This window comes from Marmota monax, unplaced genomic scaffold, assembly GCF_021218885.2.
Source record: "Marmota monax isolate L192 unplaced genomic scaffold, Marmota_monax_Labrador192_F-V1.1 WCK01_AAM20220418_F8-fsc00042, whole genome shotgun sequence".
In the NCBI taxonomy this organism is placed as follows: Eukaryota; Metazoa; Chordata; class Mammalia; order Rodentia; family Sciuridae; genus Marmota; species Marmota monax.
In genome coordinates, this window is record NW_026693008.1 from 14,546,627 (window position 1) to 14,574,398 (window position 27,772).

General features: G+C 45.9%; 1 protein-coding gene across 3 annotated transcripts in view; it reads left to right on the plus strand.

Annotated features, from left to right (window-relative positions):
- The first annotated feature begins 387 nt into the window (after positions 1–387).
- Galnt15 (polypeptide N-acetylgalactosaminyltransferase 15) overlaps positions 388–27,772 on the plus strand; it is a 40,913-nt gene continuing 13,528 nt past the window's right edge. The window contains exons 1-6 of one of the 3 annotated variants that reach the window (XM_046452997.2): positions 388–1,595; positions 14,760–14,926; positions 17,647–17,851; positions 23,133–23,300; positions 24,923–25,040; positions 26,403–26,600. In XM_046452997.2, the coding sequence (XP_046308953.1) occupies positions 1,051–1,595; positions 14,760–14,926; positions 17,647–17,851; positions 23,133–23,300; positions 24,923–25,040; positions 26,403–26,600 (1,401 nt within the window). In that variant the 5' untranslated portion in view covers positions 388–1,050. The remainder of the gene's footprint in view (positions 1,596–14,759; positions 14,927–17,646; positions 17,852–23,132; positions 23,301–24,922; positions 25,041–26,402; positions 26,601–27,772) is intronic. The other 2 variants (XM_046452999.2, XM_046452998.2) reach the window with 2 other exon arrangements.

The window sequence follows — 27,772 nt, forward strand, 5'->3', positions numbered from 1 at the left end:
GCACACACACAGTAGGTGCTGGGTGCGGGTTAAAGGGAGTTTTGCAGTTGAAGGAGCGTGCCACACCTGCTCCAGCATGCCCTCCCCAGTGGCTGGAGCACAGTGCTATTGTGGGAACAGGAGGGGCTTACATGCTGCCATCCCCTTGTTTTCAGGAGAGCAGGGGATGGGGTTCCTGGGAAGGGAAGGAGAGTCCAGTCCAGCCTGGCAGATCACCTGTGGGAGGCTGAGGGCGCAAAGATCCAGGCAACTCCTCCCCTCTATGTCACAAGTGCAGCCTTTCTGCACCAGGAGGGAATACTCTTTCCTACTCCTTTGGGTGGGGAAAGAATTCCTCCTATGAATGAGATTCAAATCGGAACTCTTGGGACATTCCTGTTTTGATTTGGTTCTAGCAGTGACGCCTTCGGGTTGTGCAAAGCCTGGGAACATTGAGGGCATTAGGACCACGAGCGAGACGCTCGCTTGGCTCTGGGCTGTGTCTGGCAGAGGGCTCTCCGCTGAGCAGAGCTATGTGTGAAAGGAAATCAGGCACTGCCTGCCGGCTTTACATCTGTTGATCTGACCTGACTTGAAGCGTCCAAAGAGGGACGGCTGTCAGCTCTGCTGCACTGAAAACCCACCAGCTCACCCCAGACATCTCAGAGCAGCCTGACCATTCATGCAAAGGGGGAAAGAAACACATGGGACTAAACACCTGAGCAGAATGGATTCATTTTTTTTCCCCAAGGAGAAAAACAGGGTAAAAGGGGAGCAAGCAATTCAGTTTAAAGTCCTTGTGAATGGGCTCTCCGAAGGCAATTAAAGAAAGCCACGCAGAGGACCTGGGGTGAAACTGGGGTCCTGTGGACTTTCTGATAAGTGGAAGCAGGTTTTACACATGCTGTTGGCAAATGTCAGACGGGAAAAAAGGAGCAGGTTAAGTAACTGGCAAAAGAAACTTCCAGGTGGAATGAGCAACCAGGTCCTGCTGCAAGCTTGAAGGAACCTGGAGCCGGATGAGAAAGCAAACTTGAACATGACCTGTTGCATCTGGCAAGTTGTAGCAACATGCTCCTAAAGAAGCGGTACAGGCATGGACCGTGCAGACTTCAGTTCCTCCTGCTGTTCCTGATGCTGGGATGCATCCTGATGATGGTGGCCATGTTGCATCCTCCCCTGCACACTGGGCAACAGGCTGTCACAGCCCAGGCCAACAAGCACACCCCTGAAAGCCGGTACCACCTGGACTTTGGGGAATCTCAGGAATGGGTCCTGGAGGCTGAGGATGAGGGTGAGGAGTACGACCTCCTGGAGGGCCTGCCGCCCTTTATCTCGCTGCGGGAAGATCAGCTGCTAGTGGCTGTGGCTTCACCCAGGGCCAGAAGGAATCAGAGCCAGGGCAGGAGAGGTGGCAGCTACCGGCTCATCAAGCATCTGAGCAAGAGGCCGGATGAGGAAGCCCCAGAGAGGGACTGGGGGGCCGAGGAGGAGGATGGGGAGGTATCAGAAGAAAAGGAGATGACCCCACTCAGCCTGGACTCGCATGGCCTCAACGAGGCGCTCAGTGCCCGCCTGCCCCTTCACAGGGCCCTGCCCGAGGTGCGGCACCCGCTGTAAGTAAGGCCCTCGCTTTCCCTTCTCTAGTGTGGCGGGATCAGGCGGCAGCAGAGTGCAGGATGCTAAGCCTCCTCTGTTGCTAGGGCAGCACTTCTCAAGGTGTGGTCCCTGGGGCAGCATCAGCCTTGCTGATGAGGCACTTGTTAGAAATGCTGATTCTCAGATCCTATCTCAGACCCCGGGGGGTGGGGGTGGGGTCCAGTGATCTGTATCTAACAAGACCTCCGGGTGAGAGCCACTATCCCGGGAGAACAGAAAGTGAGAGGTTCTTGCTTGTTCATTCTCTTCCCTGCCCTAGGCTCTTGTCCTGTCTTTAGATCCTCAGGTCACACAGCTTTATCTGTGTAACACACAAAGAAGGTTAGAGCAGATGTTCTCCATGCACTGTCCAGTTCTAATGCTCCAACTCCAATACATTTTTACATGAAGCTTATTGTTAGTGTTTGCTTTTATTTTGGATCAGAATAACAATTGCTTTTTAACATTTATGTGGCTCTTGCCATGTGCCTGGTTTTAATTTAAGAGCTTTCCATGTTCTAACTCATGAAGTTCTATGAAGTCCCTTACCACTCTGGAGGATGGGTGCTAGTATTAGCATCCTGTTATTTTTATAGGAATGAAAAATAAGGCATGGAGAGACCAAGTGGCTTTCCCACAGTCACAACTAGTACATGCCAAAGCAGGAACTTGAATTCCGGCATTTAAGCTTCAGACTGCCTAAACCACCACTCTGCCACCCTCCTTAATGTGCTAGACCAAGGGACTACTTCCGGTGCTCTGGAGCTAGACTACTGTGCTGACTGCAGCTTAGCCTGCCCCAGCCCCAGGAGGCAAGCTGAGAAGTGTGCATGACATGCAGATCTGTGCCCAGGGAGATGGTAGGCTCATGCTTTACACCCTGGCCCTCCCTTACCATGGCTGGCCAAGGGGAAGGGGGTGGGGCACTGCTTACCAGCCTCCAGGAGCAATGCAGCTGGTTCATTTGGGTGATCAAAGGCCCTTCCCTAGAAGTCATGGCTCTTCCCAGAGCTCAGAGGGTTTCCTGGAAAGCAAACATATCCTGTAACCCCTTGAAGCAAGAGGATATGTGTAGAGCAGCAGCTGGGAGCAGTGCATATGCTCCTCCGATCCCTGATTGGTCCCTCTCGGGCTTGCTGCTCTGCCACTCAGGCTCAGGGGCATGCAAATGCAGGGTCAGCACCTGGGTGTGAGCACCTCCTTAAATTGTGTACTCTGGTGCCTCATCACCTCACCCAGGTCTTCCCATCCCTGCTGCTCTGACCACAGGCCTTGGCTTATAAAGCACTTTTCAGGAAACTCCCACCCCATTCCAGTTTTGTGCTCTCAGCACCCTGGAGTTTAGTACTTAGTACAACTGAAGCTAAATGGTCATTGATGTATTTATTTGTTCAATGCCTGCTTCCCCTGCCATGCTGTGAGCTCCAGAGAAGGTTAGCACTGAATTCGTATTGTATATCCCAGCATGCAGTAAAGAAATGATTGCTGAATAAAGGAACAGTTTTCAATTTTTATGATGCATTTTCCCATTGACTACAGCAGGAAGAATATCCTCATTTTGCAAATAAGAAACATTACCTCAAACAAGAGACTTTGGCTACCAAAGGAGTGTGCATGTATGCTATGCATGTGTGTGTTTGTGTTTGTGGATGTACTGCATATTGTATGTACATTGTGTTGTGTATATATTAAATAGAAATGCATGTATGTTGTGTGTAGTGTATGTGAATTGTGTATTGTGTGATTCCTGTGTGCTTGGTGTATATCATGTATGTGGTACGATGTGCACTTATTAGAGCTGTGCGGTGTGTTGTCATATGTGCGTGCATGTTGTGTATGTGCTGTGTCCATAGTAACAACATACATGCACTGTGTCCATGTGTGTTTGATGTGGTGCTTGTCTTGCATATGATCTATGTGTGCAGGAGTATCATGTTGTGACCATGTTGCATGGGTATGACATGCTTGTGTGTGTACTGGGTGAGTGTGTATATTGCATGTGTTACACGTTATAAATGCATTTTGTGAGTGCATCCGGAGCTAGACTACTGTGCTGACTGCAGCTTAGCCTGCCCCAACTCCAGGAGGCAAGTTGGGAAGTGGGCATAACATGCAGATTTGTGCCCAGGGAGATGGTATGCATGAGTAACACACACACAAACTTGCACAAATACGTATTTGTGCAACTTTGTATGTGTATTACTCATGCATCCTGAAGAAAATGAATGTACTGTATGTACATGGTACACAGTGGGTGAATTTTGTGGCTTGTGCACTGTGCACAGGTATGCATATTTTGCATGGATGTAATATGTGTGTATATTGTGCATGTTATGCATTTGGTGTAATGAGCATATGTATTGTGCCTGTGTGCATATGCACACATTGTGATGTAATGTTTTGCATGTGAATATGGTACATGTGTGCAAATGTATTTGTTTTGACTGCGTTGCACATTTGTATTGTGTGAGAGTGTTGCACATGTGTTATAAAAGAGCTATGCAAGCCAGCACGGTGATGCATGCCTGTAATCCCAGCGGCCCGGGAGGCTGAGGCAGGAGGATTGCAAATTCAAAGTCAACCTCAGCAACTAAGTGAGGCCCTAGCAACTCAGTGAGACCCTGTCTCTAAATTAAATACAAAATGGGGCTGGGAATGTGGCTCAGTGGTTGAGTGTCCCTGAGTTCGATCCCTGGTACCCCCCCCCCCCCAGAAAAAGATCAACAATGCTACATGTTATGCCTGTGCTGTGATGCACATGAGTGTGGGATAGGTAGGTGTGTAAGCATGTGGTACAAGTGGGTACATTTTGTGCCAGGTGTGTTTGGGGTGAGCATGTATATGTGTGCATATGTGTGTGCACCACTTTGGAGGCTACTTCTTTCATCCAGAGTAACCCACTGGTTTTAGTTTTCCTGGGACTGTCCCCATATGAGCATTGAAAAATCCTTGGCAGTGGGGAAACCCCTCAACTTCAGGCTAAGCAAGACAGTTGGTCTCTCCACCCCAGCTTGCCAGGCCTCCCACAGCCACCACTCTGTGTGGAGGTGTGCATCGCCCTCTGCTGGCCTCCACCGCTATGTGCAGACAGGTCTCGCCCCCAAGACTCCTCTATTTCCATTCCGCAGGTCACACCGCGACACTCATTGATAGGACAGTTCCTGCGAAGCTAGGCAACAACGCCCACCCTCCCTCCTGCGCTCTCCTCCTCCCACCGCTCTCCTAGACTCTTAAAACCGGGTCTAAATACAAGACATGAAAGAAATAGCCAAGCATTACGCGTCTACTGTATGCGGACCCTGCACCACCGCTTTTCCGGCTTTCCCACCAGGGGTGGGAGAGAGAACAGGTTCGGGGTCGCTGCCTCCTGCGCAGTGTATTCGGTGCCTGCCCCAGAGCTTCTTGCAAGCCCATCCAAACTCCTTATCCAGACACGCATCTCTGGCCTCAATTCTTTCAAAAGAACCCCCACACCCGCCCTGGCCTTTGTCCAGCCCCCTGTCTGGGCCCCAGGCCTTCTCTCTGAGTACCCCTGGAGTTCAGTTTGAATAGGGGACTTTCAAAGAAAGTTAACAATAATGCAAAGACCAAAAAAAGAAAAAAAAATCAATATAAAAGCCATCCAAAGACTGCCTCAGGCAAGAGGTAAAATTATAGTGAATATTTATTGAGCACTTACCATGTACTAGAGACTCTGCCAAGAGGTTTTCATTTATTTAATCTGCATAGCAAACCCATGAAGTAGGTTTCATTTAGTGAATGAAAAAACTGAGGCACTGAAAGGTGGAGAGACCAAGTCATCTCACCAGGCGTTTCTGACACCAAAGTCAAACTCAATCACCATGCTAGACTTTCTAAGTCTGCCACTTCCCAGGCCAGGGATTGGGCAAGTCACATGGGATGGAAACATTTCTATAGTTTTTCTATCTTGAAGTGGGGGAAATGCAGACAGGTCCCTGGGGAGATATGTAGGAGGAGGCTAGCTCAGCGTCCTTGGTGGTCCTGAGGATTTGAGGCCACCTTGTGTCTCACCACAGGGCACCAGAGGAGCTGTATCCCATGAAATACTGAGTCCCAGCTAGACACAGACTCACCTTTTGCTCACAGTGAAGGGAGACCTTGAAAATCCTCTGCAAGAGGAAGAAGTGAAATTTATAGCATGGTATCCATAAGGGTGGTGTAAATCCACTCTAACTTCTTCACAAGACAGCCCATACTCACAGGGATGCTCAGGGAGGGCATACAACTGAATCAGAAAACACAGATGAACTAAAGAGAAGGGCCGAGGATGGAGTCACAAACTGAGGCATAGGATTATCTCAGCCCTGCTAAGCTGCTGTCAACAAGGGGTTGGGGAGGAACAAGTCTAGCCACTTAGCCTTATGCAGCACTGGTTGTTTTCAAAGTTGTCCTTTGATCATCCTGGATCCCATGTAGGTCAATGGATTCCTAGGATCCAAGAGGCTCCACATGAGCAAGTGTTTCATACCTCAACATCCAGGGAAGCAGCTCTCCAACTTGAATGCGCATCCAAGCATCCAGAGGACTTGTTAATAGACAGATTCCTGGCCTCCACCCTACCCGCTTCGCATTCTGTAGGTCTATGTTGGGGCTCAAGCATTGGCATTTCTACAAGCTCCCAGATCCTGCTTCTGCTGATCTGAAATTAGTTTGAGAACCACTGCTCTGAGACACAGAGTAGGGCTTCTCAAACTTTAGCAGGTCTGCCAATTACCTGGGCAGCTTGTGAAAAAGCAGAGTCTGACTCCATAGGTCAGGGCAGCAGCCCAAGAGGCTAAGCTCCCACAGACAACACTTTATAACAGCAATGGGCTACACCACTGATTTCCAAAATATGAACTGATTCTTCTGGATGCATATTAAAAACATAGCCTTTCAGCCCCTACTGGCTTTCCATAGTTCTGAGTCAGATACCAGTAATCTGAATTTTTAAAGATGGATGCTAGACAGATCAGGGAACTACTGGTATCGAAAGTGAGTGGAGAGGTAGTTAAGTTCAGGAAGGTTCCTCCAGACAGGTGGTACTGGAATCAGGAAATAAAGAAGAGAGGCAGAGAGGAATATAGTGTTCCTCATGATCCTGGGAGATTTTCATGAAATATAAATATCAGCTTAATTGCGGTCAGTTTTATTCTGTTTGCACCAACTTATAACTTGCATTAAACTTGGGTTTAGCCCATGTTTTATGTACCCACAAGTGTGACTAATTCAAACTCTCATAGGAAAATGACCCTGGAGTTGAATCCTGGTCCTGCATCTTACTGTTTGACCTTGTACATGTCACTCAGCCTCTCTGAGGCTCAGTCTCTTCAACTGTAAAATGGAATGATAATGATGCATGGGATTGCAGAGAAAAATGATAAAACATGTGATGATCCCCCTCCCTCCAGTATTAAAGTCCAAGCAGAAGGTTCCCTTTATATTCTTCAGTAAAGGCTGGGGAAGTAATTTGGAGAGACAGAGAAAAGGTTGAGCTGTGGACTGATCACCGTTCTTTCTCTAAGCAGTTATTTTCTGTCCCTGGGGGTTGCTAAATCATCACAAACCTGGAGGCACACTGGAATTATCTGGAGAGTCTTAAAAAGTCCTGATACTCAGACTCTACTTTAGGGATTCTTATTTACTTAGTCCAGGGTGAGAGCTGGGCATGCAGCATTTTAAACCTCCCAGGTGGTTCTGATGTGCAACCTGGGTTGAGACCCAGGATTTTGAGGCACCAGTCCGTGGAGGGCAAGGGCTCTCTTCCCTTTCTCCTCCCTCCTGACTGAGAGGCCACGCTGGGCCAGGGCAGGGGCCAGAGAATCATTCTGGCAGCAGCTTTGTTGTCTAGCAGTAAGCAGTGTTGCAATTCACCAGGTCCATTCAGTTCACTGCCAAGGCTCTCTCCCTCCGGGCTGTGAGTCACTTGGGGTGACTCCTCGCCCCTCTGTTGACTCTGACAGCCTGGCCTGCAAATGAGAGAGGAGGCAACGGACAGGACATCAGTCAACCTGAGAGGCAAGGAGGGAAGAGTGAGAACAGGAATGGGCTGGGGCTGGCGCCAGGGCTGGACCTCAGCTTAGCCCTCCCCACCTGCCACCCCTACCTCCTGCTAAAAAGAGGAAAAACACCCAACATGGTCAGCACAAGCCTTGCTTCTGGGGACTGGCTGGCCACACCATAAAGGTAACTCACCAGCATCAAGCTTTTAGCCCTTCGGGCTAGTGTGGACATGATGGGGCACCCCTCCTCTGGATCCGTCACCCCTCAATGGGATTGTGGTGTGCACAGGGCTGAGTATAACCCCTCGGGTCAGGGCACTCAGGGTAGCCATTGTGGGAGGGTTTTGTTATGTGCTTCTGGACAAACCCAGCTGGGGGTCACATTAGAGGAAGTCAGACTGCACCTTGTCTTTTTAAATTCCTGTGGGAGAAAATTGATTTTATTTATGACAGTGTCTCTCCAAGCATGGTCCTCAGACCAGCAGCACCAGAAATACAGACAGTAAGGCCCCATTCAGACCTCTTGGGTGAAAATGTCTATTTTAACATGATCCCTAGGTGATTTATATTCATGTTAGAGTTTGAGAAGCTCTGATAAGGCTAATGGTTCACAGTGTGGTGGCACATTAGGATCCACTGGAGAGCTTTACAAATCATCATGCCAGCTCCAACTCTGACCAATTAAATAGGATTCTCTGGGACTCTAAGTGATTCCAACATGTAACTGGGCCTGAGAACCACTGATTGAGGTCCTCAAAAGTGAAAAGAAACTGAGATGCTCAAGTTACTGGAGACAATGGGGTTATGCATGTTGACATTTTAAGGGGAAACAAGGGTCAGAACACCAAGATCTGGAAGCAACACTTTATTGGTGGCACCATGGCCCAGGGGGATAATTCCCAAATATGAGTCCTGAGCACAGCAAAGCTTTTATTTTTATATATAAGCAAGTTTGGGGTACATCAAGGCAAGGGGGCTGGTGCAATTCTATTGGGGGGTGCATTCTACATTCCTTATATGGTTGCAAGCTTGTCAACAGCCTAGGGACTCTTAACTCATACAGCTTAGGGACTTCTACTGCACTGAGCCTAAGGGGGATTGTTCTGTCAATCTACTTTTTTTCCTGCGTCTGCTACTGCAGTTATCTTTTATAGGTACCTGTTAGCCACTGCAAGCCTCTATGGTTAAATGTCAATGAGCAGAGCTGCTGTGTGTCAGCATGAAAAACCACAGCCTGTCAGATACTAAACTGCTAAAGTTGCTGTTCTGTCCTACCACAATATGGGGAGTAAGGAAGGAACAGGGAAATATCCAGGCCAGACCAGAGGAAGGACACAGGTGAGAGACACACGGTCCATACTACTTTGAGGGGCTTGTCCCTCCTGACATCGTTCATCAGGAGGTGCTAGGCCCCTGCTCCAGCATCCTGCTCTCTGTCAACTTACCTACTACTGTCTTGCCACTGAACACTACTGCCCTCTACTTGAGCAGTGGTCCAGGGACCAACTTCCTCTGCCTCAGCTGAGAACTTACTAGAAGGGCAGTTCTGCAGGCACCCCCAACCCGGCCCACTGTAAATCTGCACTTAACCAGCTCCGTCCGGAGCCATTCGGGTACACACTTAATATTGAGAAGCATGGCTGCTGCCTGCCTTCTGCAGCCTCACGTTTGTTACTATCTGCCTCTCATATTCCCACCTACCTCCTCATACCCTCTTGCTCTAGGATTGCCAAACATAGAATAGGGACTTGCTACCTGGATCTTTTCTTACCATTCTTCCAGCATTTCCATCAGCTACGGGGTGAGTGGATGCTCACTCTCACAGGACTTACTTCAAGGGAAATTACCCTTCAGTTTAACAAAATTAAATGGAAACCTCCAAAGTCACTGGGTGAGGAAGGAGCTTGGAGGCTTTTGTTCCCAATGGCTATCTGAATGATAAGGAGCATTTCACTGTCAGGCCAGGGCTCTACAGAGATTACTGTAGGTCCAGCAGGGAACAGGAGCTTCAATCACTCCTGTGGCCTCCCTCGCCTGTGATCTTTGGTAAGGGACTGTGCTGCCATGTTGCACAACTCCAAGAGGCACCATTCCAAGGCGATCTCAGTGTGGCACCTGCTGGGATCAAGCAAGGCAACAGACCCAATGGTGGGGATGTGATTAAGTGAGATAGTGCATGGGGAAATTCTATTGTTATTCCCAAAGCACCTGACCATGTCCTCCATTGTCCCCAAACTGCAGAGACATGCTGAAGGACAACCTCAGAGACATGTTAATCAGCACACAGTGATAGTAACAGCTTTCAGTTATTGGAAGCTTGCTGTGAACAAAGCACACAACCTAAACCTTTGCTTATCTAATCTTTACACAGTCCTCTAAAGTAACTCCTTTATTATCCTTATTTTATAGATGAATAATTTGAGGCTTAGAGAGGTATGCAGCCACATGAGAGGCTTGCAAGAAGTAATTATTAACATTTGTTGAGCTCTTACTCTGATCAAGGCACCGAGCTAAGTACTTCATACACATTAACTCATTTGATCCTCTCCGCAGCCCCTTTTCACAGACGGGGAAGCTGAGGTTAAGCACATTGCATGCTCAGAAAGGACTTAATGGAGTCAACAGGATGGCAAGAAATGAGAATTGATTACTGAAGATGAAAACAGGCCTGAGGATCTGAAAGTTCTTGAAAGGAAGGAAGATTTTCAGTTTTTATCAGTCGCCCAAGTCACATAAGAACAGGCTCAGCATTTGAACCCAATGACCAATCCTGGTCTCCTGTCCATTTCACTCCGAGTCTCCTCCTAAGATGCCCTAAACTAATAGTTTTGGAGCAAGGTGGGTGGAGTTTGGCTGCTCTCAGGGGATCTACGTCACACTCAATTTCTCCACTTCGCTGCCACTTGTGTCTATGAGTATAGAGAGAACTCATCCAATTTTCCCATCCCCAGGTGGCTCTGTGCTGCCCTCAGGCAGGTGAAGACCATCCCAGAGCCTGTAAATCTGTTAAAATGGCACGTGTCTTTGCTATCCCTTCCTTCGTCTGGTGTCTGGGAGCTATCCAGCTTACACCATTCACAGGTCTCTCTGCCACCAGAAACAAGATAATCAATCATGGGTCCCCTTAAAATCCCTTAAAAGGCCCTGACACACAAGGCCTTGCACCCTTCTGTTTATAATATTGAGTTCTGTCATTAGGGTCTCTGACACTGGCAGTGGGGGCTCACTCAGAGCAGGTGCTGGTCCACCCCTGAAATATCAGATTATTTCCATGGTTATTTTCAGCTCTGGTTTCCCAGCAGTTCTGCAGTTGCCTGGAAAGATGGCCCGCAGTAGTCTGTGTGGGGTCCTGAAGGCTGTGTGAGTTTCTTCCCCTGGAAGAGGGGAAAGGATCCTCTTTGAGCTACTGCCAGGAGACCTTCCTCCATGGCATGGGGACATATCCCCCTCCAGGGTCCACCAGGCCCTGAAAAACCCTTAGCAGCCTGTTAGTTTGCCCTGCTCAGCTCTCTGCCCATCCATCAGCCTGTCATCTCTTCTGTCACTGTGAAAACACACTTAGCATCTGTTCATGAAACCCAAATAATTCAGGACCAAGAGGAGTCTATGAAATTCTCTTTGGAATGCCTGCTTCCCTGATTTTCCATCTACTGCAAAGGGAGCCCATAGAATCAAGAACAATGCATCTCAAGGCTGCAAGAGCCTTAGAGGTACCTTTTATAGTAATGGTGTATTTGTTAATAATGGCAGTAGACATTCAGGACTTTCCCCAATGTTTTATGAGGGTCAGTTAATCTTCACAGAGGCCCTAGCAATTAGGTGCTATTGTTTCTATTCTGAGGAAACCAAGGTGCCAAGGGCCAACTAACTTACCCAGGATCATTTGCACAGGTGGTAAGTTGCAAAACTCCAGAGACATAATCTGAATTGTCAGGAGAGACTGCGGTTCTAGAGAATGTTCCAGAAGGCCAAAGAGAAGAAGTCAGGTGCCCTGGTCACCAGCTATTCAGCAGAGCAGGACACTCTCATCTCTTAACTTTGGGAATATGCAAGAAATGTAATCTTAAAGAATTAGAGTTTAAATGAGAATTTGTTTCATTGGAGGGATCTGTGCCACAAGCCAGGTGCTGGGTACTTGGTCAGACATACTCCTCACAAAAGCTCTACGTGGTCACGGTTGGCATTCTCATCGTGCAGGTGTGAAAAATCAGATGTGAAAGTAGATCAGTAGGCCATAGAGTTGATGAAAGATAGCCACAGCTCACGAAGATGATCATAAATACAGTATTTGTGCTAATTACATCCTGTCTTTTCCCCAGATGGCAATAAAATAGTCACTGAGTGCTTACTATTAGTCTTTGATTCTCACAACAGGCCTAATGGGCAAATATTATTATCCTTATTTTTCAAATGAGGAAACGTATGCTTATAAATATTGAGTGTATTACCCAAGGAAACTTCGGAAGCAGCACAGTGAAGATTCAAATTGAAATAGGTCTGATTCCAAAGTTGGAGATCTTTCAACCACTTTACTACAGGGACACACATGTCTGCTTTCCATGTCTCACATTCTGTGGGTTAGGATGAAGAAAGGGGTCAGATCTGTGGGTGGGCAAGACAACCCTACATTATACTGCCCTCACAGGGATTCCAAATCCAGGCCTCTCTGTCCCCAAACTCCTTTCCTATCTTAGAACACAGCCAACCTTCCGGCAATATGCCCAAGTAACAATGTAGGGTTTTTTTTTTTTTCAAACCCACTGAATTCACTGAAGAAATCTGTCTTTTCCTAGCCACCAGCCCTGGTCCTAGGACCCCTAGATTTGTCTATACCCATAGACAAGGAAATGGAGAGGATACAAAGGACACTCTAAACGGGCTTGTGAGCAGGATGGAGTAGCTGTGAGGACAGAGTAGAAATTCTGGAAGTCACAGAATCAGGAAAAGAAAGCTCCAGTAGGAGTAGCAAATGAGGAGGCAGGGAGTGGAAGAGGGGGATGGAGGGGTAAGAGAGCTCAGCAAAGCCTGCCTTGTGCCTGCACCAGGGCTCCCAGACTTACAGGGAAGCCATCTGCACTTTGGCCATGTTATTTTAATAGCCCTGAACTCAGATGGTAAAAGTTCAAATAAATATGTTCATTGTTTTAAGGATGATTCTAAGGACATCGTCATCCATTTAGGGAAATCTTTCTACAGTACATAGGAATTCCTTTAATGAATGAAATTGGCCAAATTATGCCATGTACACATATGAATATACCACACAATGAATTTCACCTTTAAGAGGAATGGGGGTGGGGTGGGGGGAGTACTGGGGACTGAAATGGAGCAAATTATTTTCCACATATGTATGAACTTGTCACAATGAACCCCAATATTATGTATAATGATAATTCACTAATAAAAAACATTTTTAAAATTTGATAAAATCTAAATATTCCATATTTGAGTTAATAGTATTGAACAATTGAACAGTTGATCAATTGAATGGTTATGGAAGATATCATTTGGAGACATTGGTTGAAGGGAACGCGAGAATTCTGCATGACTCTTGCAACTTCTTGTGAGTCTTAAACTATTTCAAAATCAGATGTTATGAATTGAAAGAAAAAAATTACTTGAAAGAGTATTGCTTTCCCTAAAAACACCTAGAATGTGACTTCTCTGAGTGAGGATTCTGCTGTGTCATACTCTCCCATTTCACTTTGGATACAAAAATCTCAGAAGCCAATTTCAAATTCGTTCTAGAAATACCTTAGCCCTTAAAACGCTTCAAAACATTTATGGAAAGAAATAGCATAAAAATTCATAAACAAACAAAAACACTTAGCTAGCATATGAGATGTATGTGTGTTTTTTTAATCATCTAGGAATTCCGTTTTCTGTTACCTGAATGCCCTTACCTAGAACCAATTGACCCCTCTCTGCAGGCAGGACTTTGTTTGGAGAGTCATCTGTGTGTTGAGAGTTTTCAGCCCTATTGTGGTTGGTACCAGGAATGCTCAGCGGATGAGTAGCACAGTGGACCCTGTTTCAGATGCATGTCCCTCAGGCAGGACCAGACTCAGTCTGGTTGCCATGCTTGCCCATAGTTCTGCCTTCACAGAGGCCTTTAGGTATTGAAGGTTTAGGGTCTTGAGATAGCCCAGATTCCAGTGTCCCTGTGAGGAAAGACATAGTTTTTAGCAGCTACAACCCAGAAAGAAGCACTTCAGAAACACATTTTAGGAAGGCACCTTTTGTGAATAAATGTGAGCTCCAGATATAAGGTTGTTATTACAGCTCATTTCACGTTGGGCCCACTCAGACTCTCCACAGACAGAAAGCAAGTGGCAAGCAGCCTACTCTTCTGGACAGAAGGGAAGGAAGCTCAGACATCCCCTGGATGGGCAGCAGTGTGCACCCTGGGTACCCACCACCCATCAGGAAAGCAAAAAGCGCATAAGAGCTCTGAAAATAGACTATCCTGCTCTACCACCTGCCAATGATGTGAACTTAAGGATTCTTGTCTCCTCTCTGAGTCTCACCTGTAAAATGAGCATGAGATAGCATAGCCCACAGACTTATTTGGGGGGGGGGGTGAATGTAGTAATATGTGCAAAGGACCAAATAGCGTGTCACATGTAGTCAATCCACAAATGTTAAATTTTGTCCCCTCTTCAATAATAATAATAATGAGGTAACATTTATTGTGTCCCAGCTGTTGTGCTAGGTTGTGGAATTTAAAAAAAGAAGAAGAAAATAGTGTTTCTGTCCTTGAATGAATGTCAATTAGTGTTCATAGGACACCATAATGCACATCATCCTACTTAGCTTTGTGACAGTTCTCTGAGGTTGGTAATGTCATTCATTCCTGTAGTACAGATGAAGACAGTCATCTGCCGAGAATGGTGACAACACCCCTTAAGTACAATGAGAGGGTGTGGATTAAATATAGTAAAAGGAGCTCTTGGGATCTGAGAGCTGGGAGCTAGTAGATGGCACCACTATAAGTATGTTGGAGTCTCTTTCCATAGAAATTTTAAGAAACTCCAAGGAGAGCTAGGATTGGGTGGAGCCATGTGACAAGGGCAGGTCCACAGAGTGAGCTCAAGGATGAGGGCAGCCTTTACCTGACATCTCCCTGGCTCTTCCCTGCAGGTGTCTGCAGCAGCGCCCTGAGGAGATCCTGCCCACAGCCAGTGTCATCCTCTGTTTCCATGACGAAGCCTGGTCCACCCTCCTGAGGACCGTGCACAGCATCCTTGACACAGCACCCAGGGCTTTCCTGAAAGAGGTCATTCTCGTGGATGACCTCAGTCAACAAGGTAGCTATGGGTTTCCTCCAGGCTCGCTGGGGTGGGCCTGGACCCCTGCAAATTCTTGTGAGTCTTAAACTATTTTTTTAAACAAGAAACCTGCAAAAGAGTGGGGTTTGGAAACCATTTTAGGCAAGTTCCCCAGATGCAGAGCTCCAGGTGAGAATTCATGTGCAAGGAACTTATTAATAATGAGCCCCTAGGGAAAACCAGTAAGGGAGTGGGGAAAGCCAGACAGAAAAGGGGAAGAAGCCAAGCAAGTGGAAAGTTCTGGAAGGGTCCTGGGGAGGGTCACTGCAGTCTGATCCCACTGCGGTCTCTCTCTCAGGCCCCAGCCTCAACACAGTCCAAAAAATGCTGGAGAGTCACAAGAGGGTGACCATTTTTTGAGGGCTCACTGTAACCTAGAACTTGGGTAAAGAGCTCTACAACTCACCTTGTTGAGACCAACTTACCTACTGTCCAGAAAAGGAGGTTGGGGCCAAAGGAAACAACTGGCCAGAGCTGAATCTGCTAAAAAAAATCTGCTCAAATGCTTCCCCATCATGACAGGAAACACTAATGGATATACCTGAAAAGAAGATTGACACAGAGAAGCCCCCATCTGACCTTGAGGTTGGCAGTTCTCCAATTTAGGCTGGGTCCGAGTCACCTGGCAGGCCTGACAGGGCCAGAGTTTCTGGGTCTGAGCTTGGGCCCAGGAATTCCTATTTCTAGTCAGTGTTGCTGTTGGTCCATGGACCACTCTTTGAGAACTACTGCTTTGGTTTTTGGTTCCTACATTTCTGAATTACCTAAATGACCTCCACAGGCTCCATCTAGCTTTGTAGAAAGATGAGGCTATTGAAGGGAAGCTAAGCATTTTCTGAGGTTTAAAAAACATGGTTGTTTTGTTTTATCTGGTGTTGGGGATCAAACCTGGGATCTTGTACATGCCAGACAGAAATTCTGCCACTGAGCCACATTCCCAGCCCTGAGAAGCATGTTTCTAAAGGCAGTGATAGAGGACAGGAAAGAATGACGAGGGCCTCTTCTTTCTAAGGTCCTTGTGGTAGGATCTTTTTCCAACCTGACCATGGCAGAAAGTCAAACTAGCCAGAGGTTTTGGGAGTGCATGTGTTCCTGAGCTATATCTGGCTGGGTGTTGGGCAGGACTGATAAGTAGGTACTGGACTGGGCTGGACCTGCTGGTCAAAGTGCTCAGTGGGTCTTCCAACCCTCATCTGGGCTGGGTCCTCCAGGAGAGTGGGAAGTAGAGGAGCTGGTGTTCGGGAAGTGGCTGCTTCCAACATCTGCAGTGCTGACCAGTACCCCTAGAAGGCATCTGGATCCCATGCTCAGCCATTAAGGTTTGCTACCTGCTCACCAACTCTCCCTCTGCCCCTCACCACTAGGCTGGCTCTCTGTTCAGTGGCCCCATGTTCCTTGCCAACACTGAGGAGCAAGGCTTTTCCCGCAACCAGGGGTGGCACTGGCTCCCTTTACCCCCAGCTTGCTCCCCTGTGACCTGTGTGCCTGCTGAGACCCAGAGTGCAGACCATAGCCACCACATTCACTGTTCTCATCTAATCCTTACAGCCACCCTGAGTTCACCAACCCTGCTTTACACCTGAGGAGAGCCAGGACACAAAGCTGCTGCAGGCTTCCTGAAGTCACCCCAAATTATAGTCACAGCTGGGCAGTAGAGTCATCTAGACAAGCTTCAGATTATTCATCAGGGATAATAATTTCCACATTGAATCATTAAACCAGAAAGTGCATGGGATGCCCAGCCCATGATAGACTTCCTGCAAATGGACTTCATTGCTATTCTCTGAGAGGAACAGGTCAGGTTTTACCAGCTCCCTCTGAGCGCTTTACCCCAGGTGATCTTCTCACCTGCCTCTAAGACTCTGAGAATTTCAAACTGCCTCTTCAATCTTCCTTAATCTATTCTGGAGCTCTCGATAGATTCTCTCCTAAATAAGACTAAGAAGGGACGTTTGGGGTACATCAAGGCAAGGGCATTGGTGCAATTCTATTGGAAGTGCATTCTACATTCCTTATACGATACAAGTTTGTCAACAGTCTGGAGACTCTTAGCTCATAAAGCTTAGGGACCTTTATTGCACTAAGCCTAAAGGGGGATTGTTCTGTCCTGTTGCTTTGTTTTCTCTATCTGTAAGGTACCTGTTAGCCACTGCAAGCCTCCACGGTTAAATGTCTGTAAGCAGAGTTGCTGTTTGTCAGCATGCAAAGCCACTCCTGCTAGCTCTTAAACTGCTAAAGTTCCCATTCTGTTCTACCACAGTATCCCTACAGTGAGACCACCTCAGCTAGCACCCCAGTGATCTCTCAGATGCTGATTCAATGAGCCCTGTCTTTACCTGCCTTGACCATTATCTTAGATTGGGTCCCTGGGAGCAGAACTGGAGACAGGATTCACAGACATGTGCTTGTTTCAGTGGATGTTTTAGGGGATGAGAGAACAATAGCAAGTTCTCTCCTCTCCTGGTTTTGCACACCAAGCCTTGGCTTTTGGTGGATAGAATTGTGACCCCTTCCAAACTAAGGAAGCCTCTTGCATCTTAGCAACAACCACCTTATAACAATGCAGTTGAGTTTCAGGACCTTTTTGCTCACGATGGCTTCTAAGAGACAGCCACTGACAGTGACCCAAGTGATGGTCATCACAGTCCCATTGACTATTGCATCTGTGACCCCAATGACCAGAACCTTGTTGATTCCAGGACAACTCAAGTCCGCTCTCAGCGAATATGTGGCCAAGCTGGAGGGTGTGAAGTTGCTCAGGAGCAATAAGAGACTGGGTGCCATCAGGGCCCGGATGTTGGGAGCCACCAGGGCCACAGGGGACGTGCTGGTCTTCATGGATGCCCACTGCGAGTGCCACCCAGGCTGGCTGGAGCCCCTGCTCAGCAGAATAGCTGATGACAGGTAACACCCACGAGGGTCTGCAGTGTGAGAGGTGGGTCTGGGAGAAATAGCCCACAGACTCAGCCACTGTTCTTTGTAGAAGACTATCCCCAAATCACAGTGACTGTGTATTACTGGAGGCAGACTCTAATGCTGTCCCATTTCCTAATCCCTAATTCCCATCCTGGTCTCACAGACAGATGGCTCTCAGAGGGACCTTGGAGACCATCTTGTCCCATCTCATGATCCCCACTATTGAAAACACCTGAGTTGCAGGGATGGTGACCACACCCCCAGGGTCATAGCCACTAGCAGCTGGGCTGTCTCTTGTGCTTCCTTTACGAACCTTAGGAACCCAGAGATGAACATTAAGTCTTGTGTTATGTCTAGACCTATGTATGACTTCATATGTATGTCATTTTTACAGTCTTCCCACAGTAACCCCCCATGTGGTGGCTCAGGCAGGCATTTTTGCTTCTGTGTCCTGTAGAGGACAAATGGAGGCTCAGGGGGGTGACAGGATGTGCAAGGGCACCCAGAGGGCAGACAGCTTCTTAGGTTTCCTGACTCTAGGCCCAGTGTTCTTCTCACTGTGTATGATTTCTTTATATCTTTTTACATTGGGGGGGGGGTACTGAGGATTGAATCCAGGTGTATTTTATCCCTGAGTTACACCCTCAGCCCTTTATTTTGAGACAGGGCCTCACTAAGTTGAACCTGTGATCCTCCTGCCTCAACCTCCCGAGTTGCTGGGATTACAGGTGTCTGATTTCTTTTTAAGAATTGGGGAGAAATATTGGGCCATCCCCACTCTGTATCCCAGCTGTGGGACACAAATTAAACACGGATGTGAGTCCCTTGTGTTTGCTGTCACACTGGTGTCACGCTGTCACACTGTTGTACACACCCAGCCTCTGACTCTGCTACATTCCTGCCTTTCCTTCTCCCTCATGTCCTCTCTCTTCTGTGTGGTATGACTCTTTTCATCCACCCCACACCTCCTTCATGGCTTCCTGTCAACTCTGCTTCCCAGGGTCCAGCTCATAAGTCTCAGGTGTGAGAGCCTCAAAGAAAAGCTACCTATCTAGAATCTGAGTTGTCATTTATGTCCTCTGGGCTTGCATTTCTCCCCCAGTGATGTGACCACACAGCCATTGTGGGCTTCCCAAGGCAGCTCATTACATGGAAAGCAAAGCCACAGAGGCCACCAAATGTAGCTGCTTAGAGACAGAAAAGGGGACCTAGCTGCATCTGAGACTCATGTCAAGAGACTTTCGGTTTCTAGATGAGGAAGACCTAGTGTCTAAAAATGAGGAAAAGTCTTTAAGAGTGAGCAGTGTGATAAGCCACACACCAGTTACTTCAGAGTCCTAACAGCCTGGTTACCATTCTTGATTCCCTACCTCTGTACCTGGAGCAGGTCCACCACTAGCCATATGCAACTTTGAATTATTTCTTTAGATTTTTTTCTTCCTCCTCACCCTTTATTCCCATCCCTCAGAAAATTTGTCATAATATACTGATTTTGTTAGAATAAGATATTAAAATGCAAACTGCCAGAAAATTGTCAAATAAATATGCAAATTTATAGTATATATAATATTAGAGATGTTCTTTAGGGTTGAGCCCTGCACAACCCCCATAACTATTCATAGCAACCCTACACAAAGTCTCTCTGTGAGCAGCTGGCTTTAGGGCAATCCTGGAAGATGCTGACAGATGGTCAGTTTCTATATACAGTAACAATCATGAAAATGAAGAACATCTGTCATTTCCAGCTTCCAATTGTCTGACGGGCATCTCCATTGGCCCAAGCCAAGGAGTAGAAGTCATACTGCTAAAAAAATGAAGGTTTCTAAGGAGAAGGAGGCAGTCTTCAGTAGGAACCAAATGACAATGTCATTTCAAGACATTGGCTAAATTGTCTCCCATTTAAATATTGGACTGTGCCCTAAGAGATATCAAGTCCTTAAGTCACCATTACTCAGCAAGGCTAATCCTGCTTGGTGGGGAGAAACAAGGTGGAGCTGGAACAGAGCTCCTCCCACCTCTCTACTCTTCAAGTGGTTAAAAGAGGGAGCAGTCAGAAATACCCTGTGTGTGCTTGTGTAGGAATGTGGGAAAGTGTGTCTAGGTTCCTGTGAAGGAGCAGAAAGGCATCAAGATAACCCCACCCCTCAGAGGGAGCAGCCACCAAAGAAAGTCCCCAGCCCCCAATTCCGTTCACACCCCTTGGCATGACAAATTCCCTGATCTGACCCTGGAAGTGCTGGGGTACCAGTCCCTGAGCAGCAAGAACTGTGGGAAAAGAATTTAGAGGCTGCCTCATCTCAGTATAAAGACCTTTCCACAAAAAACAAGATATGTGTGAACTTTCAAAATGGCGGACCTAGAGGGACATCCAGGCCCAGGAAAAGTAAAGAGAGATAAGATAAACTAGGACTATTCTTTATTCTTGGGAAAGCATTGGCTGGGAATGTTGAAATGCGGTTACTTTGGAATCTCTGGGAAGCAGGGTATTATTAGTTATCCTCACATATTTCAGTTAGCTAGTTTTTGTTGACCGTTCAAATGCCTCTGTTTGTCTTTTGAAACCCAAACACTTGACCTCCTGGAATTTGGAAAGTTTTCCCAGAGGCTCTGCCTTGCACCTGCCTGGCATTAAGAAGGACTTTTATAGACTGGGAAGAGTGCTGAGGTGGGGACAGGAAAGGGACAGTAGAAAGTAGTAGGGTTATCAGATATGATTAATGCATGGCATATACATGTATGGAAAGATCACAGTGAATTCCATCCATTTTTACAATTAACATGTGTTAATATGATTATTTAAAAATTCACAAGTGCAAAGATGACAGAGTGAGCAGACACTCGAAGATCCCTCCAAGTCAAAAGGGGTTGCTTTCTTAGTTTTCATTCAGTGAATTCTGAGGATAACATATATACCTGTAGGTGCCAAAAAAAAAAAGAGCTTAATATAAGACAGTGGGGATTTTTTTGTTTCAAATTGATCACCCTTTTTGAATCACTAGTCTTATGAATTAGTTACTAATTCAGCCCTGATTGATCAGCCACCGTGATCTATGGGAATAAAAACAGAAAACATCTCTCCCTTCATTTGTTGACATTCTGTTCTCCATCTCCGTCCTACATGTACTTGAGGAGGCTCATGATTCATCTCCATGTCCCCACTCAAACTACAGGAGAAAAGGGGAATTCAGAAAGGAAGGTATTGGGAATCAGGGCTAACATAGTGAGATTTGCATGACTCTGAGCTTATACAAATGCAAAGTAAAAATAGTATGAGTTGCTGAGTTCTCACTTACTGATAAAAGAACATGCCTGCTAGGGAGGGATATTGACCAAACTATATTGTTAAATTGTGTGCATGTACAAATATGTAACAACAAATCCCACCATTATGTACAATTATAATGCACCAATAAAAAATGTGGAGGAAAACAATCATGTCCACCTTTGTTGAGTGTACAGCCTGAAAGTCTAGGATAAATCGATTGTGTTAGTGTCATTTCCTTTTTTGTCCTGTTTGGATGGATGAATGTAGTACAAATCTGATGCAATTCTTCAGAATTCAGCTTCATAGCTGCCTTGGGTCTTGATTCTGAAATTCCACAGAATGCTTTGCAAATAGCCAAATCCATCCCCTCCGTCTAATTTATCCCCATAGTAAGTGAAGACTGGGGAGGAAGTCTGGTACCCTCTTTCCTTTCTACTTCATTCTTGATTCATGGTTTTCTTAGATCAATGCAGGACACCCCAAAATAATGAAGACTTATAAGGATTGAATTCCCTTGTTTTTCAGTGGAACAATGTAAAAAGGGAAGAAAAACCTACTAGATCTTTTCTCTAAACGTGAATACCATAATGCCCCACACCAACATCAGTCACTTAAGGAGACAGAGTAAAACAGATAATTGGATCCTGGGATTGGATCCAGATAATTGGTCCTGTCTATATGGTGTGGGCTTCTCCGACCCTGGCTGTCTTCAAGATGGACAAAGCAGAAATGGAAATCGATGGACAAATGCAGTTGGATGGCATATCTCCTTCCAGGAAGCTCACTATTCCTGAAGTGGTGTCTTCAGCCTCTCCTGAGTTCAGACCAGATCCATTCCACAGCACAGATATGAAACATAATTATGAGGAGCCAGAATAAAATATAATTTGAGATATTTAATAGGTAAAGAGCAGCTTCTGGTGCACCCAGGTGATGGCTTGTTTAGTTAAAAAGTGAAATTTCAACCTGTGCCAGTTTTCCACCTATCTCTCTCTCTCTCTCTCTCTCTCTCTCTGAAAACTTATCAACATTAGTGCAAAAAAAAAAAAAAAAATGGGGGATAAAATACAGCCCCCAACAGCAGCAGAAAATGAACAAATAAATCTGGACTCAATATTTTGCTTTGTTTATAGATACCATGTGCTCATAAATTGTAAACATTAACACCAAGGATACCTCCCAGGCTTGATGATCCTGATTCCTCAAGCCAAGGAAGTTTTAGGATACAGGAAGAAACAAGAACTAGACTGAGTCCATGAACCTCTGACATTGTGTGTGATCGTTTGCATGTGTGCATATAAAGCAATTTTCTCAGGAGGGGTCTATACTTTTTCCTGATTCTCAAAAAAGAACCACGTTCTTGGAATATTATGCTGAGAAAGATCTTTATGGGAGGTAGCTCAACCTCTCACTTTACAAGTGAGGAAACCAAGGCTAGAGGGGTGTAATAGCTATTTTAAGATCATACAACTCAGCTCATTAGTGGCAGAGCTGAGCCTAGGACACATTTCCTCTGTCTCCCGATGCTGTTAAAAGAGATTTTAAAAGAAAAACAGGAGCGGGTATACTCTTTAACAAAACGGGCCCCCATTTATTATGGAAAAACATGATTTTCAGAACAATGCTATGTAACAGAAATAGAACATGAGCCATATGTGTAATTTTTAAAAATTAACAGTCACATTATAAAATAAAAATCAGCATATGAAATTAATTTTAAGAATATATTTTAGTAACCCCAGTATATCCAAAATATTATTTCAACATGTAATCAATATAAAATTTATTGAGGCTTTCTTATATCCCTTTTCCATACTAAGTTCTACATCAGAGTGTGTATTTTAATTTTATACCACATCTTAGTTTGGGCAAACTACATTTGAGGTGCCCAATAGGCCCTAGTGGCTGGTGGCTGCCATATTGAACAGCACATGTTATAGATTTGGTTTCCATCCCGGAAGTGAATGGTTTTCGTCCTTTGTCTGATCCCTCGATTCTTTCCAGGAGCCGTGTGGTATCCCCAGTCATAGATGTGATTGACTGGAAGACTTTCCAATATTATCCGTCCAAGGAGCTTCAGCGTGGGGTCTTGGACTGGAAGCTGGATTTCCACTGGGAGCCTTTGCCAGAGAATGAGAGGAAGGCCCTCCGGTTCCCCATCAGCCCCATCAGGTGAGGCCCCGTGGCACAACCTGTCCTTCCCTGGTTCCATACTTTCCTTACAAGGTAATCTATGCCTCAGTTTCCTTATTAGTGAATTGAGAATAATAATAGTATTACTTTATAAGATTGTTGTGAAAACCAAATGAGTTGATATATAAAAAGCATTTAGAAAGCTCTGGGCACTCAGAGGTAAGTGTTACTCTCATTGTTGTATTGATAGAGTCCAGTGAAGCTCTTCCACAGGGCTTTGGTGGATGTTGGAAAAATGGAAGAGGAAGAGCTTGACCCAGCTCTTTCACCAGGTAGCATTGGAAATTCCTTGGCCTCAAATACTTGTTCAGCATAAATGAAGGATTTAGCAAGGTGAATATTAAAACATCATAAATCTCAAAATACATCCAGTTTTATGGGTCATTTTTCACATATTTGATTTTTGGACACCTATTTAAGTAGATGTCCTAGATATCTTCTCTGTTTAACAAGACACCTCAAAACAGTGGTGTAAGACAATAGCCGTTTAATTAAGCTCACAGATTCTGATCATGAGTTCTGAAAGGGCATGGAGGGGTAGGCTGGCGGTTGTCTCTCCTTTACAGTGTCTGGGGTACATGCAGATTAAATAAATTGCTCAATGTCATAAAATTAATAAGAGGTAGATCCAAAAGTTAAAACCTGGACAGCCAGGCTCCTGAGACCCCATGTTTCACTACTATGCTGTACTGTGTTGTAAGTACAAGTTTATAGTCCATTATTCAAAACTGAAACCCAAAGAGCTCTGAAAATCAAGCATATTTTTCCTAATTCACAAAGCCGAAGAAGCTGCCCTGGACTGATGCAGGGGTTGACACAGGCCTGATTTATCCCACTTACTGTGAATATTTGAATGTTTCACTGAAGTAATATTGGTATGTTTGACTAAAGAGTCAAACCAGAGCTTACAAGTAGCATATGACTTCTTTTTAACTGTGATGATTTTTTTAAATTTTTTTAGTTGTAGATGGACCCAATAACTTTATTTTATTTATTTATTTTTTATGTGGTGCTGAGGATCGAACCCAGTGCCCCACATGTGCTAGGCAAGCCCTCTACCACTGAGCCACAACCCCAGGCCCAGTATATACTTTTTAAAGTCCAAAAATTTCTTAATTAAAAACACACTGACCCATAGGTTTCAGAGAAAGAAGAGGGGCTTTATGACACCAAAATTTAGTGAGCACGTAAAATGTGGCCTCCACAGTGCTATGCCGTTGACATCACTTGTTTTCCAAACCCCCACAAAGCCCAATTACGAAACACTGTTTTATCCCAATTAGAGGCGAGGAAACTCAGCTCAGAGAGGTTCAATACCTCATCCAAGATGGGCAAATAGTGACTAGCAGAGTTGGACACCATATCCAGAAATCATTACAATACTGATTCACAGTATTCTAACAATCTTTGTTCTCTTCCCATAAAACGTTTGGATTTCTGACATTGTTGTTTTGCTCCAGTCTTGAAATTAAAAACACCGAGGTCCACTTGAACCCAGAGTCGGCCCTCTGGGCCACTGGAACTCCTCGCCTGGGAAGGCCCCGGTTTTGCCTGTTGTGCTCCGGTTCTGAATCGTCCTCTCTTGCCCATCTTCTCTGCAGGAGCCCTGTGGTATCTGGAGAGGTGGTGGCCATGGACAGACATTACTTCCAAAACACTGGAGCCTATGATCCTCTCATGTCACTGCGGGGTGGCGAAAACCTTGAAATGTCCTTCAAGGTATGTCCTGTGCCAAGGGAGGACACAGTTGGGGTCTCTGGAACCCTGTGTATGGTTACAGCTTAAAGGCAGCCATAAGAAATTCAGGGATGAGGCTGTGGCCAAAGTATAAATTCATGACAATAAAGTGTGTCAAACTTCCCATTTCTCTCCCTTCTCTCTTGGTCCCTACCTTGATTTTATTCTCAGCCTCCTGAACTTGACTTTCAAAACCTGCTGTCAGGTAAGGGCATACCATCCGTCATTTACATCTTAGTGAAAGATTACAGAGACTCTTGTGTATTCTCTGTTCATAGCACACTTGGCATCTCAGTTGTTTTTTTTTTTTTCAGCTCAATTTTTTTTTCAGAACCCATAGGCTAAACAAATACCAAATCTACCAACCCATTCTGTGTGTTGAGTAGTTTGGTCCAAACGAATTAGTATTTGTCCTAACAACTTAGTCCCTGCTGGGTACTGCTTAACTTCTCAAACCTTGGAATCGGATCAGACACCCATCATTTTCTGCCCGCAGTAATTTTACTACAATACTTGCTTTTTCATCCTGACAACCTCAAAAAACCCAACCCAGCAAGGACATTCATCATCAAAAGCACAAAGATATGATAATGAGTATGATTACTTGAGCTTGCAGTTTGCAAAATGTTCAACAGACATTATGTATCTGTTTCTCTTAAAAATTAAAAATATCCCAGATGCCCTTAGAGGTCTCTGAGTCACCCCGGGGCACCCAGTTTGGTAACCCCCACCTGGGTATGTTCCAATTAATGTGTTTCCTATCATACCACAGTTTTCATTTTAACCTTTATCCCCAAGAGTGGAATGAAAGACTTTCTGTCAAATGAACTTCAGGAATTTGAAAGTGGGAGGGAGCATTGAGGGGCAGGGGGAAACTTCTGGAAATAATGAAGACGATTTAAGGAAGACTCATTTTCACATCTACCACACACGATCTAGTGCATTTGCCTGCAAATACTTTCAGAAATTCTCTGACAATTAGAAGCATCTTTTACCCTGAAAGCATCCTCTCAGAAGTGGGGTGCTAATACACCTGGTTGCCTCTTTCCCAGGTGCTGAATCTGCACATTTGTTTCAAGGGTGGCATGTTCAGGTAGCTGCATGAGTGTGGCTTCTCACCCCTCCATTCCATTCTGGGAAAACTGTCCCCATTCTTCCCACATTGACACTCTCCTGCCCAGATTCCCAAATCTGGAAATTCCACCCTGAGTATCTTGATGATATTGACCATCTTGTGCTCGTGATTTCTGTGCAACTCACTAGCCCCTCAACAACAGAGTCCCTTCCTCCTCACCATTCTTGGAAGTGGAAGCTAGAGTCATTTACTTTCTCCCTTCACGGCAGGCCTGGCTCTGTGGTGGCTCTGTTGAAATCCTTCCCTGCTCTAGAGTGGGGCACATCTACCGAAATCAGGATACCCAATCCTCCTCCCTTGACCAGGAGGCCATCCTCCGGAACAAAGTCCGCCTTGCTGAGATCTGGCTGGGGTCATTCAAAGAAACCTTCTACAGGCACAGCCCAGAGGCTTTTGTTTTGAGCAAGGTAAGGAGAGAGCCAGGTTGAGGGTGGGGGTGGGCAGTTCTGTGCCCAGTGCAGGGCCATCTGCTGGAGGCTGGGCCAGGAGGGCCCCCTCCCTCTTGCCTGGAAGGAAAAATAGAAACTTTTGGCTCCAGCTTCCCTGAGTTGCCCCCTCCCAAGTGGCTTCTCTACCTGGTGGGCCTGTCCTTTGTCTCTCCAAGCATCTCCAGGGGACATTACAGATGATCTTGGCCTAGAGCTCTCTGATATCTATGAGATGACCTCTGAGGTATGCAACTCTTTACCAAGGGGCAAGAGGAGAGATTGGACACAGACAAATGATGAGACATGCCTCCAAGGGCCTTTCCATCCTGAGCAAAGTGCTCAAGGTTATGGAATTATCCAAGACAGGAAACAAATATAAGCATGAAAATAAAGAGTCCCAAAAAAGCCGAAAAAAAAATGAAAATTGAAGCATTTAATTAAATATCCACATAGTACATTTCCAACTGGTAAATTTTATGGAGTGTCACATAAATGCTACTTCATGTGAGCCATACTGGGATGGGGGGCTCCAAAGGTGAGATTCCCAGGACTCACAATGAACCTGAAACAGCTCCCACAAGCCCCTCACCAGCCAGCAATGCTGGGTGTCAGCTGAATATGAGGATCTCACGCTAAAGATGAAGGCAGAGACCCTTAAGTGCAGAGACATCCCTCCCACCACTGAATAGGCCTTTCCCTGGGTGGCAGGGGAAACTCTGACAGGGATGCCCCATGGAAGAGCCCTATGCCTGCCCTTCTTCCCTGGTCCTCCAAGCTCTGTTCCTGCCAAACCTGGGTCAACCTGCTTTCCCACAGCAGAATAGCTCCAAGGCTGGGATGTTGGTGCTCCTTGGACCTCAAGGTTGTTTGTTTCTTTACCTGGGAAGTGCTGGGCTAGGGATGGGACTCAGTGGTCAGGTGCTTGCTTGGCATGTGTGAATCCCTGGGTATGAGGAAGTGCTCATGGTACACAAAGTCTCAGTTCCATGCCAAAGTCTAGACAGGTCAGAGCCCCCTTTTCATCCCCATGAGTTAGTGACATTTTTGCACAGAGTGACACAGAGCGACGCTACAGTTGGCAGTCTCCTTAGTTACTCCAAGAAGGGACCTGAAATGAACGAAAAATTCTCACAAGAACCTCACATATTTCT